Source organism: Phascolarctos cinereus, unplaced genomic scaffold (assembly GCF_003287225.1).
Source record: "Phascolarctos cinereus isolate Bilbo 61053 unplaced genomic scaffold, phaCin_HiC Scaffold_5;HRSCAF=322, whole genome shotgun sequence".
Classification (NCBI taxonomy): domain Eukaryota; kingdom Metazoa; phylum Chordata; class Mammalia; order Diprotodontia; family Phascolarctidae; genus Phascolarctos; species Phascolarctos cinereus.
In genome coordinates, this window is record NW_027555958.1 from 325423213 (window position 1) to 325436686 (window position 13474).

Genomic DNA, 13474 nt, shown 5'->3' on the forward strand with positions numbered 1-13474 from the left:
TGGAAGGCTTATTTCCTCTATTTCTGAAGCCTACAATTTGCCACTACTGCTAAAAGGTTGTTGGTTAACTTTATAAACTCCATACTTTGTGATTCCTTTAAAAATTCTTGTAGCCCATGCAAAAAATCCTGCCTTTCTAGAAGAACAGAGAAAGGTGACTTATTTCCCCAACTTTAAGAGGGAAAAACTGAATCTAGAAAGAAGGCTAAAAAAGTTAGTACAGAAGGGGTTAGGAAAAGGTCCAGGTATTCTAGACAGTCAGCTAAACTTTCTGATATGAGGGTTCAGGAACTCACAGGATATCTCCAAGAGCAGCCAACTGTCTCTCAGCAATTTGTCGCTCCCGCTGGGGGGTCCCCATCCAAGTCCAGAAGGTCGTTTTCACCATAGAGACTGCCCAGACCCATGGTTCGTTTTGTCCTAGCAGAGGGAGATACAACAGCAGAAGGAGAGGGAGAGGAAGAGAGACAAAGACATGTACATATATCAACAGAGCCACTCAGAAACAGAAAATCAAAAACAGTAACAAACAGATCATTAGAGAAACAAGAAAAATGAGGAAGTCCAAAAAAATTCATTTGAACAAATCTGAAGGGAAGGTCAAAGGGAGACTGAAAAACTCAGTAGCCTCTATCGACCCTCTGGCTCACTCTCCTCTATTGGATCTGTGCTGGCCAATACTTGACCCTGTTAAACAACACCCAACCTCTTCCTGGCCCTGAAGGAAAGGCTGTCACACCTGTAGTCCTGGATCTGTTCCTGGATCTCGGGCATAGCTGCTTCTTGGGCCTCAGACAATGCACTACGTATATCCTCATTGTTGCGCAGGCGCAAATCTGCCAGTGAGAGGATACAGAAGATGACAAAGACATTAATGACTCTTAGAGACCTCAAACTATGGATCTTCCTAACCCATTTCCCACCTCACCTTACCTAGGGTAAACTGAGGCTTGGACGTGCCAGGTCACTCCTAGATCAAAAAACAGAGCCTGTGCCTCCAGGTCCCAAAAATAAGATGGGATTTCTGGAAAATCTACTTTTCACTGAGAGGTCAGCCTAAATCCTCTTACCAGAAGCCCAGTGCTATTCCCCTACCTGCATGGCCAAGTTCCCAGCCACAACTAGCCCAAGCCCTTAAGAGGCTCATCTATCTCCCAGGCAAAGCTCTATAAAGGATAGGAAAGGTAGACAAAAATCTGAGGCTATTTGCTGAGAATTTCCTCTTCTCCCTTCTTTCTCTTTTTACATCACTCAAATGCCTTCTGCCACTATCTTCTTTTTCACTTCTGTCTCACATATAAAACTGGCCCTTCTTCTTGCCAAGGCAAACCCCTCTACATGCATAAACGATCCCATTCCATCCCATATTCTCCAGCAGATTTCTTCCTCTATTATCTCCACTCTCCCCTTTGTCTTATCTTCAGTCTCCTGCTTCCCTACACCCTATCGACATGTCCACGGCTTCCCTCCCTTATCTGTCCAATCCCTGTTAGCTATCATCCCATATCCCTCCTCCCTTTTGTGGCTAAACTCTTTGAGAAGGCAGTCTACCGTCTTCAGTCCCTCCACTTATTTTTCTCTCACTCTTCTTAACTCTGTGAAGTCTGGCTTCTGACCTCATCAGTCAACCAAAACTGCTCTCTCCAAAGTTACCAATGATCTCTTAGCTGCCAAATCCAAGGGCCTTTTCTCTATCCTCATCCTTTTTGACCTCTCTGCAGCCTCTGACACTGTCAATCATGTTCTTCTCCCCTGATACTCTCTTCTCTCTAGGTTTTTGTGACACTCTTCTGTCCTGGTTCTCTTCTTTCCTGCCTGACTGTTCCTTCTCAGTCTCCTTTGCTGGATCTTCATCCAGGTCTAGCCTGATAACTAACTGTAGGTGCCCCCCACTCCCGCCCCCCGAGTGTCTGTCTTGGGGCCTTTTCTCTTCTCCTTTTATACTCTTTCACTTGGAGACCTTATCAGCAACCACAAATTCAATTATCATCTCAATTTAGATGATTCACAGGTCTGTTTATCCAGCTTTAACCTCTCTGCTGACCTCCATTCTCATCTCCAAAGGAAGTCCAGTAGATATCTTAAGTTCAGTATGCACAAAACTAAACTCATTCTCCTCCCTTTACCTCCAAACTTCCCTATTACTGAGGGCACCAGCTTCCCAGGCATACAACTTAGGTGTTGTCCTCAACTCCTCCCTTTCTCATTCTTCCATATCCAATCTGTTTCCACACTCCTCCCTCTCTTATTCTCCCATATCCAATCGGTTTCCATGGCTTGTTGATTTTACTTTCATAATCTCTCTTGCATATGTCCCTTTTCTCCTCTGACACTGCCACCACTCTGGTGCAGACTCTTATTATCTCACATCTGGACTACTACAATTAATTTTCTGGTTGGATTCTCTGCCGCAAGTCTTTCTCTACTCCAATCCATCCACCATTCAGCCATCAAAATGATCTTGCCAAAGCTCAGGTCAGAATATGTCACCTTTCCATTAAAAAAATTCTAGTATCTTCCTCTCACTTGCAAGATCAAAAAGAAAACTGCGCGTTTGGCTTTTAAAACCCTTTGTAACCTGACCCTTTCTTACCTTTCCAGTCTTATGACACTTTACTCCCCTCCATGCACTCTGTGATCCAGTGACAATGGTCTCCATATGGTTCCTTGCACAAGACACTCCATCCTTCCAACTCATGAGTATTTTCCCTGGCTTATATAAGGAATTTTCTCTCTCTTCATGTCTTGACTTCATTGGTTTCCTTCAGGTCTCAGCTTAAATCCTACCTTCTATGAGAAGGCTTTCCCAGTCCTCTTTAATGTCAGTTCCTTCCCTCTAAGATCATCTTCAATTTATCTTGTACATATATTATTTTTACCTAGATGTTTGTACATAGTCTCCCTCATTTGACTGTGAGTTCCTTGAGATAAGGGACTAGCTTTTGCCTTTCTTTGCATTCTAAGTACTTAGCATAATGCCTGGCACATCACAGGAACATAACGAATGCTTGTTTATTCACTAATGAGACCTTTGGAAAGAACAGAGTGCCAAGCCTGGAGTTAGGAAGATCTGAGTTCAAATCCAGCCTCACACACTCACTAGCGGTGTGATCTTGGGCAAGTCACTTAATCTTGTTTGCCTCAGTTTCTTCACCTGTCAGATAAGCTGGAGAAGAAAATGGCAAACCAATCTAGTATCTTTACCAAGAAAACCTCAAATGGGCTCTCAAAAAGTTGGACATGACTGAAGTGACTGAATTACAATAACAACAAACTAGACAAATTCTATAGCATCTGATCTCAGCACAAACCTTTACTATGTCCCTGATAAGCTCCCTCCAATTTGTCAATATTTTTCATGACTCTTTACTCCATTTATGCAAACCTACTCTTTACCCAGATGTTTAGACATTAAAGAGGGACATTAGGAACAACATTTGTAAAAAGAGTGGCTAGTCTGAGGAAACTACTAACAGTTTCCTTCTCTAATTTTAACTCAAAATAATCTTCCAGATATCCTCCCTCATTGACTTAATCTGACTTCATTTTCTCTCACTATCAGCTTGGAGATTTGTTTTATGGTTCTGGAAATTAAGCCCAAAAGCTACATTAAAAAAATTAAAATAGCTCATGTTTACATAGTGCTTTCAGACTTTACAAAATGTTTTCCTCACTCTTGTGAGTTAAGTAATTCAAGTAAGATTATTCTCATCTTGCAGATGAGAAAACCAACTCACAGAGGAAAAATGACTGCCTCACTGTTACATACATATGAAGTACTAGAGCCAAGCTCAAACACAGACCTTTTAACTCCATGTGAGTGTTCTTGTGCTGTGCTGTCTCCCTACAGATAAAGAAACTAAACCCAGAGACAAATGAATTGTTACACAGTAAATCAGTGGCAAAAGCATCCTCCCCCTTCTCCCAGGTCCCAGTCTACTCTACCATACCACCACCTCCTTCCTTTATCCTCTTCACTGATCCTCCCCATCTCCTCCAGGTCTGCAATCTTAAAAGTTACCCTTCATTCTACCTCACCTACATTTTGTCGATTCAGCCTCTACAATATGTCTCATAACTGTATTCTTCTTTCAACTCATAGGACCACAATCCTAGCTCTGGCTCTCATCACCTCTTGGTTTGAATAATAGCTTCCTACCTGGTCCCCCCTACTGCTAGTCTTTCCCCTTATCAAGTTCGTCCTTCATATAGGTTGACATTCCTAAAGCATAGTTCTGACTACACCACTCTCCTACTCAAAAAGCATTCATGGCTCTCTATTATTTCTAGGATACTATATAAACAAGCCATTCAAAACAAGGCCCCAATATCCCTTTCCACAATTATTGCACATTACTCCCCTTCGTACAAAGCGTGATCCAGCCAAACTGGCCTTCTCACCATTCCTCATACATAGATCTACATCTCACATCCTTGAACTGCCCCCGCCCCTCCCACCTCCCGCTAAATGTACTTGCTCCTGTCTCAGAATCCTCATTTCTAACACGCCTTTCTTGATCCCCCTCAAAAAAGGGGAATGTTTCGCCCCAAACATACCTTGTAACCACTTTATATTTACCTAGCTTTGTACATGTTACCTCTTTCTGACAGACCTTAAGCTCCTTGAAGTCAAGGGGTATTTCCACTTTGGTTTTTATATACCCCATGTCTGATACAGTGTCTAGCATGTGGTAGGTAATCAGTAAATGCTTACTGATTGATTGGTATTGAAACTTCCACAATCTGGCTCCAATTTATTTTTCCTGAATGATTTTCTATTATTTCCCCTTACATACTCCTACATTCCAGCCAAGATGGCATACTTACTATTGTTCCCTGTACATGACATTCAGTTTCTTGCCCCTATGCCTTGGTATAGGTTATCCCCTCATTCCTTAATACCACCTCTTCACAGCTTACTTCAAGGCTCAGATCTAGTACCACCTTCTTCCAGAGGCCTGCCTAGCTGTTAGTGTTTGTCTTGTCTCCCTGAGCTACTTTGTATTCATTTTATATAATTCTGTATTACACAAAAGGCAGTATGGCATAGTAGATACAGCTGGCCTCAAAGCCAGGAAGACCTGGATTCTAGCCCTACCTCTGATATATCCTGGCTATGTGACCCTTCCCAATGCTCTAGGCAACTCTCTAAGACTACAGTTGCAGAGAAGGTGTCAACCTGCGTTGGCAGATGGAATTTCTTTAATGAAATCATAGGTCAAGTCCCTACACCTAATTCTGTACTTACTGTTTATGTGTTATTTTCCCGCAACAGAATGTAAGCTCTACCACCTAGCACAGTACCTAGCAGATTAACAATGAAACCATTTAGGATTACTAAAATGCTGCTTTGTGTGCGTTCTTAAGTTACTTTCATATATGTTCTAATGCCTTTATTAAACCATAAACTTCCAGAGGCCAGGGGCTGTATCTCATCTAAATGATGTGCTTCTCTACAGAGACCAGGTCAAGGCTCGTCTCATGTAAGTTGGAGGGAAGGAGTGAAATTTAACACTGGATGACTTACCAATCTCAGCCAGTAATGCTTCAGGGATCTTCACTCTTAAGGGCTGAAAAATAAGAGGAAATATGACCAGGCCACATACCCTGAGAGACCTAAAAGAACCGTTAATATTTCCTTTTAAACTTACCTACTTAAATTATATCTCAGCTTCAACTACTGCCCTGCTAAAATAATAATAATATCTTGCACTTTTAAAACTTTCCAAAATGTTTCATATATATGATCTTATTTGATCCTTGCAACAATCCTATCAGGTAAGGAGAAGTATTATGATTCCTGTTTGACAATCTTGGGAAGAAGCAGAATTGAAGAGGGACAGTATTCAAAGCATGAGGACAGCCTGTCCAAGGGCACAGGGGCACTCTGGCTGTCAATTGAAGCTCAGAAATATTAGGTGAGCTTCCCAGGGTCAATTAGTGAGTAATGGAGCTACGGCTCAAATCTAGATCTCTCTCTCCCTGCTAAAATCAAAGTAGGTGATTAGAGTATCCTCAGGGAATATAAAGAAAAACTATTTGCTGTGACAGAAAGGAAGGGGAACTTGAGAAGAAGTGGTCACCTTATCTTACATTTTGTGAGAGATAAGGAAGGGAAAGTCAGACATTGTTTGACATTCACTCCAGAATTGAGACAATGGACTTCAAAAAATTAAAAGGAGACAAAGATCCTACATAGGGAATTTATTCAACAGCAATGGGATGCTCTCATTAAATTCTGATGACAAAACCAAACGGTTTTGATGAGGAAGAAAAAAGTGGGCTATTTAAAAGGACTTATCTCGTTCCTATGAAAAATGATCTGGGGAGTTCTGGTGAATTACAAACTTGATATGAGTCAATAGCGAGGCAGAACCAAGATGCAGGAGTAGCAAGAAAAAGTACAGCAAACTTTCCCACATCCCCAAACCCTCCAAACAGATCTAGAGAATGCATCAGATAGAATCATGGCTTTAAAAAAAAGTTACAATGAGTAACTGCTCCAGTCCAGGTCAGCAGGCAAACAGAGCGGTCTGCCAAGGAAGAGGGTCTGGCTAGGAATGCCCCAGGCAGAGCTATCTAACACCAAGCAAAAGGGTATGTAACAGAACACTACTCCTGATTCATAGAGGCACCAAGAACTTATGCAGGCTATGGAAATAGGTGCCAACTGGCAGCTATGTCATGGTCTACCCAGTGCAGGGTCACAGATCCAAGATGGAGTGAGGAGGAGACCTCTACCCAGGGGACTTATTCATAGGTACTGAGCAATGGCAGGCCCAAGACAGTATGACTCTGATCTCAGGAGCAAAGAGGGTTTTCAGTTACAATTTCTAGCCCAGTATGATGCCTGCAAAGAAACAGCCAGGGCAAGATTCCTACTCCAGAGGGAAGCTTGCAGTTCTGCTTCTCCGAACCAGCATAGTTTATCTTCCTGGCTTGTTTATAGAGAATGAGTCCAGAAGCACTCTACTATTGTTCAGACCCAAACCCATACCAGGAACATGCAGAAATCAGACCGGGGTCACACCTTTACTCTGGTTCAGGCCACTTTGGGAGCACTGAAAACATTCAGGTCCTCAGCCTGTGCTCTCCCTGGAGAGCCTGTAATAAGACAATATTCAATAACCTAAGAAAGTAACAAAAGGACTAGACCAGCCCTTCTCTCCAGAAGTGTGCAGAGATTGGCCCTAATGTCAAATCCAAAGTCAAGAATAGGGTGGAAGAATGTGTGAACAACAACAACAAAAAATCCCACTGTAAAGAGCTATTATTGTGGCAGAGAAGATCAAGACATAGACCCAGGAGAAAAGAATGACTCCAAAACATCTACAAGCATTGCCAGAGAGAAAAATATTGTTTGCATACAAACTCAACTAGAATTTCTGGAAGAAATAAAGCAAGCTTTTTAAAGAGTTATTGTTTTTAATCAATAAAACAGATTACTTCTTGAGAGTAGTCAAGGAAAAAATGGAAAAGAAATGAGAGCTATAGAAGAATCAGAAAGGGAAGTAACAGCTTGGCACAAGAGCTATAAAATCTCATCCAAGAAACAAACTCCCTAAAATTTACAATGGACCAAATAGAACCAATGACTACATGAGATAAAGTCAAAACACTGAAAAAATAAAATAAAATGTAAGGTATCTCATAGCAAAAACTGACCTGGAAAACAATTCAAAGAGAAAAAATTTAAGAATCATTGATTGCACTATCTGAACACCATGACCAAAAAGGGTACCTAGACATTATATTTCAAAAAACCTTAACTGCTCAGATCTCTTAGAACCTGAGGGCAAAATGGAAACAGGAAGAACCCGCACTGGTCACTCTTGGAATTATCCCTAGGCTGAAAACATTCAAAAACATAATAGCCAAAATCCAGAGTTTCCAAGTAAAAGAAAAAATACTGCAGGTAGACAGAAAGAAAGAATTCACAGTCAGGATCATACATGATTTAGAAGTCACCACTATAAAGGAATGGAAAGCCTGAAATACAATATTCCACGAGTCAAGGGGCACAAGCTTACAACCAAAATTAACTCACCCAGCAAAACTGGGTATTAATTCTATGGAGGAAAAGTGGATTTTTAATGCAGTAAAAGGTCTTTGAAGCATTCCAAAAGATCAGAGCTGCGTAGAGACTAAAATTCAAACACAGAGTTAAGAGAAACATAAAAATGTAAATATGGATAAGTAAGAATAAGGAACAAAACAAGGAAAAACTGCTTATATTCTAATATGGCAAGATGACACGTATCTGAACCCTACTGTCATGAGGGATCATAGAGACAATCTAATTAGAACAGGCTTGGGAGTTCTGTTATGTCTTAATGCTTAAAAATGGAAAGAGAAGGGAAGAAGAATATACTGGGAAAGATGGGGCAAGAAAAGGAATGGAAAAGAAGGTTGGGAAATTATCTCACATAATTAGGACGCACAAGTTGACATCTATACAAACAAGGAGGAAAGCAGCTAATACGTGAACCTCTAATCTGAATTAGTCAAAGGAGGTAAGAATGCACACACAATTAAGCACAAAAATACATTTCACTCAAGAGGGAAAGAGGAAGGGAAAGGACAAAAGGAAAATCAGAGAACAGTTGAAATGAGGGATTAGTTCTAAGCAAACCAAACTCTTGACTAAGGAGGCACAAAAATATTTCCAGTTCTTTCTGAGGTGGCAAAGAGTGAGAATCTGAATGTGTGCTCATCGACTGGGGAATGGTATATGTATGTTATGGAATACTCGTGCTATAAGAAATGATGAAGAAGGTGGTTTCAGAGAAACCTGGGAAAACCTGTGTGAACTGATGCACAGTAAAGTGAACAAAACCAGAAGAACAATTTATACAATGACAACAATACTGTAAAGATAATTTTGAAAGACTCAGGAATTTTGATCAGTATAATGATCAATCACAATTTGATAGGACTAATGAAGAAACATGCTATCCACATCACGATGGAGAGGTAAAATACACAGAACATAAAATATTTACATAAATATAAATATACACATACACACATAACGTTTATTTATTTCCCTTTTGGATATGGCCAATGCAGAAATTTGTTTTGTTTGATTAAGACACTTCTGTGATAGGAGTTTTATTTCTTTCACTCTCAATAGGGACAGGGACTTTGGGTTTGGGAGAGAAAGCAAATTTTGGCTGACTGAAAAAAATAAAATGTAACTATTTAAAAATGAATCAAGAGTGAAATGAAGCCAATGAAACTTACACAAACTTGGGCTGTGTGAACAGAAGCCTAGTAATCAGAACTAAAAAGGTGTTGGCTTTATTATACTTTGCACTAGTTGAACCACATCAGGAGAACTGTGTTCAGTTCTGAAGACCATGTTATACATAGCACACTGATAAACTGGAGTAATCCGCAGATGAACATTTATCAATAAGGAGTATATACATACATACATATACATACACATACAGAGAGAGAGAGCACAAATATATTTATTTAGAGGAGAGAACATGGGAGCACAACAGTTGTCTTTAAGTATATATGGACTGTCATGTGAAAGAATGATTAGATTGATTCTGTTTGGCTCCAAACAGAAGCAATGTGTAAAAGTTGCAGAGATGAAAATTTCAGCTTGATGTAATTAAGAACTTTACATCAACTAGAGATATCTAAAAGCAGAATAGGTCACTTCAGCAGGCAGTAAATTTTCCATCACTGGATGGAGGTCCTCAAATATAGGCTAAATGCTGTGGAATGGATTCTTTCTCAAGCACAAGTTGGTCTAGATCATAGATGTCAAAATCAAATGGAAACAGATCCTTGTGGCCTATATATTGACTTAGGAAACCACAGAATAACACTACCCATGTTGTACTGTACTTTTATTTACTGTTTTTATACATTTCTCAATTACATTTCAGGTAGGTTGACACTTCTGATCTAGATTACCTGATAACCAAAGTTTGAGATTCTAACAATCTTTATCTTCTAATCAAGGATTCTATGTGATTTTATTTCATCATTTGGCAGGCAAATTCTATTAAATGGTAAGCTCCCTAACCCCAGAATAAAGACAGTGAACCACATCATATTCATGTATTTCCCTAAATATCTAATAAAAACTATATCTTAAAAAGTTAAACTTATATGAGAGAATTCAGGAACCATAAGGGATTAATGATAGTGAATAGTATTTGGGTAAAGATCAACTGAAGCAATCACAGAAATTACATTGTTATCAAGATATACTAAAGAATGCTTGGACAGAAAAGAGGAAACAGATAAGGAATTTGAGACACAAATCACCAGTCTGGCATGGAAGTATCACATACTTCCTCTGTCACAGTCTGCCAATGGGTGGCCCAAGAACCTTCTCCTCCTGCTTCAGCCAGCCAACAGGCAGCTGGAAAACAGAGGAGCACTACCTACTGCCACTTAGGGGAGCCACTCTTCCTCTCTTCATTCAACATTCATTGTTCTATTGTCTAATTCTCACTGGACACAGAATGGCCTCTCTCAACAGGATGCTAATGCCCAGGTCCCCACCTTACCGAAGGGATTTCACTGCTCCACTCTAATCTTTGGACCCACTATCTACTTAGTAAGAGACCATATGCCCTGCCATCAACTCCCAAAGGTCCTCAAATCTTTGTCATTATTTGGTCAATCTCCCATGAACTGTAACATTCCCTGATGTGGTACTTCTACCAATTAAAATGCCAGAGCCAAGATTATCTCAATTTCTACTAGTATTTTGCAAGATGCTTTACGCAAAGTTAAGGGCTTAATAAACGCTTCTCAATTTCCATTCCATTACTAATTAAAGGGCTTCAATGAGCTGGACGTCTGTTGGCCCTCTCTGCCCAAAGCTTAGTAGATAATAATTTCTTGATTTCTCATAATAATTTTTTAAAATTTATGTATTTTTACTCTAAACTCAACAAATACAAAAAAGGCACTTATATATATTTTGTAAAATAGAAAATAAGGACTATATAAGAAATCACATGCAAATCTCTATTACGTATAGCTTGTTTTTCCCTTTCATTATATCACAAGTTTAATCTGTAGCTTCCAAAAGCTATCCTGTTTGTGATTTTTTTTGGGCTTTCTTTCTGTTGTCTTTTGGGTTGGTTTTTTTTTTTTAGTGAGGCAACTGGGGTTAAATGACTTGCCCTGAGTCACACAGCCACTGAGTGTTATGTGTCTGAGGCCAAATTTGAACTTGGGTCTTCTTGATTCCAGGGCCAGTGTACCACTTAGCTGCCCCCTGGGTATTTTTTTTTTAAAGATGACTCAATGGCTCTTCTTTCTTCTCCATATATAAAAGACCTGAGAATCATCTCGATTGAGATGATAACTGAATTCATGGTTGCTGATAAAGTCTCCAAGTGAAAGAGTATAAAAGGAGAAGAGAAAAGGCCCCAAGACAGACACTCGGGGGGCACCTACAGTTAGTTATCAGGCTAGACCTGGATGAAGATCCAGCAAAGGAGACTGAGAAGGAACAGTCAGGCAGGAAAGAAGAGAACCAGGACAGGAGAGTGTCACAAAAACCTAGACAGAAGAGAATATCAGGGGAGAAGAACATGATTGACAGTGTCAGAGGCTGCAGAGAGGTTAAAAAGGATGAGGATTGAGAAAAGGCCCTTGGATTTGGCAGCTAAGAGATCATTGGTAACTTTGGAGAGAGCAGTTTTGGTTGACTGATGAGGTCAGAAGTAGACTGCCTTCTCAAAGAGTTTAGCCACAAAAGAGAGAAGGGATATGGGATGATAGCTAACAAGGATTGGACAGATCAAGGGGGAAGCCGTGGACATGTCGACAGGGTGTAGGGAAGCAGGAGACTGAAGATAAGACAAAGGGGAGAGTGGAGATAATAGAGGAAGAAATCTGCTGGAGAATATGGGATGGAATGGGATCGTTTATGCATGTAGAGGGGTTTGCCCTGGCAAGAAGAAGGGCCAGTTTTATATGTGAGACAGAAGTGAAAAAGAAGATAGTGGCAGAAGGCATTTGAATGATGTAAAAAGAGAAAGAAGGGAGAAGAGGGAGCTCTCAGGATTGTGATATGGTAGCCAAAAAAGCAAATGCAGTCACTGGCACATTGTTTACAACTAAGGAGGTGATCAAGATCCATACTGTACTCAGGTCAAACTACATCTGAAATATTATGTTAAATTTTTGGAACAACAATTTAGGAAATATATTGGTAAATAGGATAGGTCTAGAAAGGTCTAACCAGAATCATAAGAGCCTTGAAGCTACAGCCTTTGAAGGAAAGGGGGGTGTTTAGCTCCGAGAATATAAGACCAAGGCAGGATATTCTGGGTGTCTTCTAAGACTATTCCATGGAAGACATGGTTTAAACTACTTCTGGTTGGCTTCGGAGAGCAGAGCTATGGCCAATTAATGGATTATGAGCTGCAAAAAGGCAAATGTAGGCTTGACGTAAGGAAAAACTCCTAACAAAACTGAAAGCTATTCAATAGCAGAATGGGCTGTTCAGAAGGAAGTGATTTGCCCTTCACAACAGGTCTTCATACAAAGACTTGATAACCACTTATTATACAGAAGGGATACTTGTACAGAAATGAGAGATGACCTCTGAGGTCTCCTCCAATTGTGATCCAGTGAAACATTGCTGTTCCCATTTTATAGGAGTATAGTGAAGCTCAGAGAACTTGATGATTTTCCCAGTCACAGTTACTAAACACCACAATTATAACTCAAAATTAGGTCTAAATTATTCAAAATTCAAAGTGTTTTTTCTAATATTATGATGCTGCCTAGCAAAAGGAAATGCACAGGCATAAAACAGATATCTGCAGAATCAATGATCTTAATTTTTCTTACGACATGAGACTGCTCTTGAGAGAAGAAAGTTCCAAAGGGTGTGGCAAAACTGCCCATTCCCATCTTACCGAGTTCTTTTCCAGAAAAATAGCCCAGATAGCTTTTCCTAATCCCCGGGAATCCTTAGGGTATGTCTGCAGGTAAACTTCGGCACATAAGTAGAAAAGCTAAGAAGAGATGAGAAAGGAGTTAGCTGAGTCGGAAGAATATTTCTTTCAAAGCTGCTCAAACTCTTCTACCTTCCCAGAAGCCTTCCCTGATTAACTTCCTTCCCCCAACTCTTGACTGATCCTTTGCTCTGCATACTCCTTAGCAACTGGGCATTCTTCAGCTAATACTACTTTCTTTGTACTCATTTGTATATTGTCTACTAAGTATTCTTTCCAGTCAAATGTGGCTTTAAATTATCTAGTCAAAAGTTTGACAGGACTGCTTTTTTTACTTAGGTAACAGTTTAATCCTCCAAGTGCAAGTTCCCAAGAAGGGTCCTCCAAGCTGGAAAGACTTTGAGACTAAGTCCACAACAGCAAAATGTCTGATGTTTTAGAATAAACAAATAGAGAGATGGAAAGGTTTATCACTACATAGCTAGCCAGCAGATAATGATTTTCTTTTTGGTCAGAATTCATGAAGA

The 13474-nt window shown here is 40.0% G+C and overlaps 1 protein-coding gene across 1 annotated transcript in view; it reads right to left on the bottom strand.

The window, feature by feature from the left end:
* The window catches only part of ARHGEF11 (Rho guanine nucleotide exchange factor 11), a 153633-nt gene that overhangs the window by 31767 nt on the left and 108392 nt on the right, over window positions 1-13474 (bottom strand). The window contains 5 exon segments of the mRNA XM_078156180.1: window positions 297-352; window positions 354-420; window positions 740-836; window positions 5528-5570; window positions 12909-13007. Of these exon segments, the coding sequence (XP_078012306.1) occupies window positions 297-352; window positions 354-420; window positions 740-836; window positions 5528-5570; window positions 12909-13007 (362 nt within the window).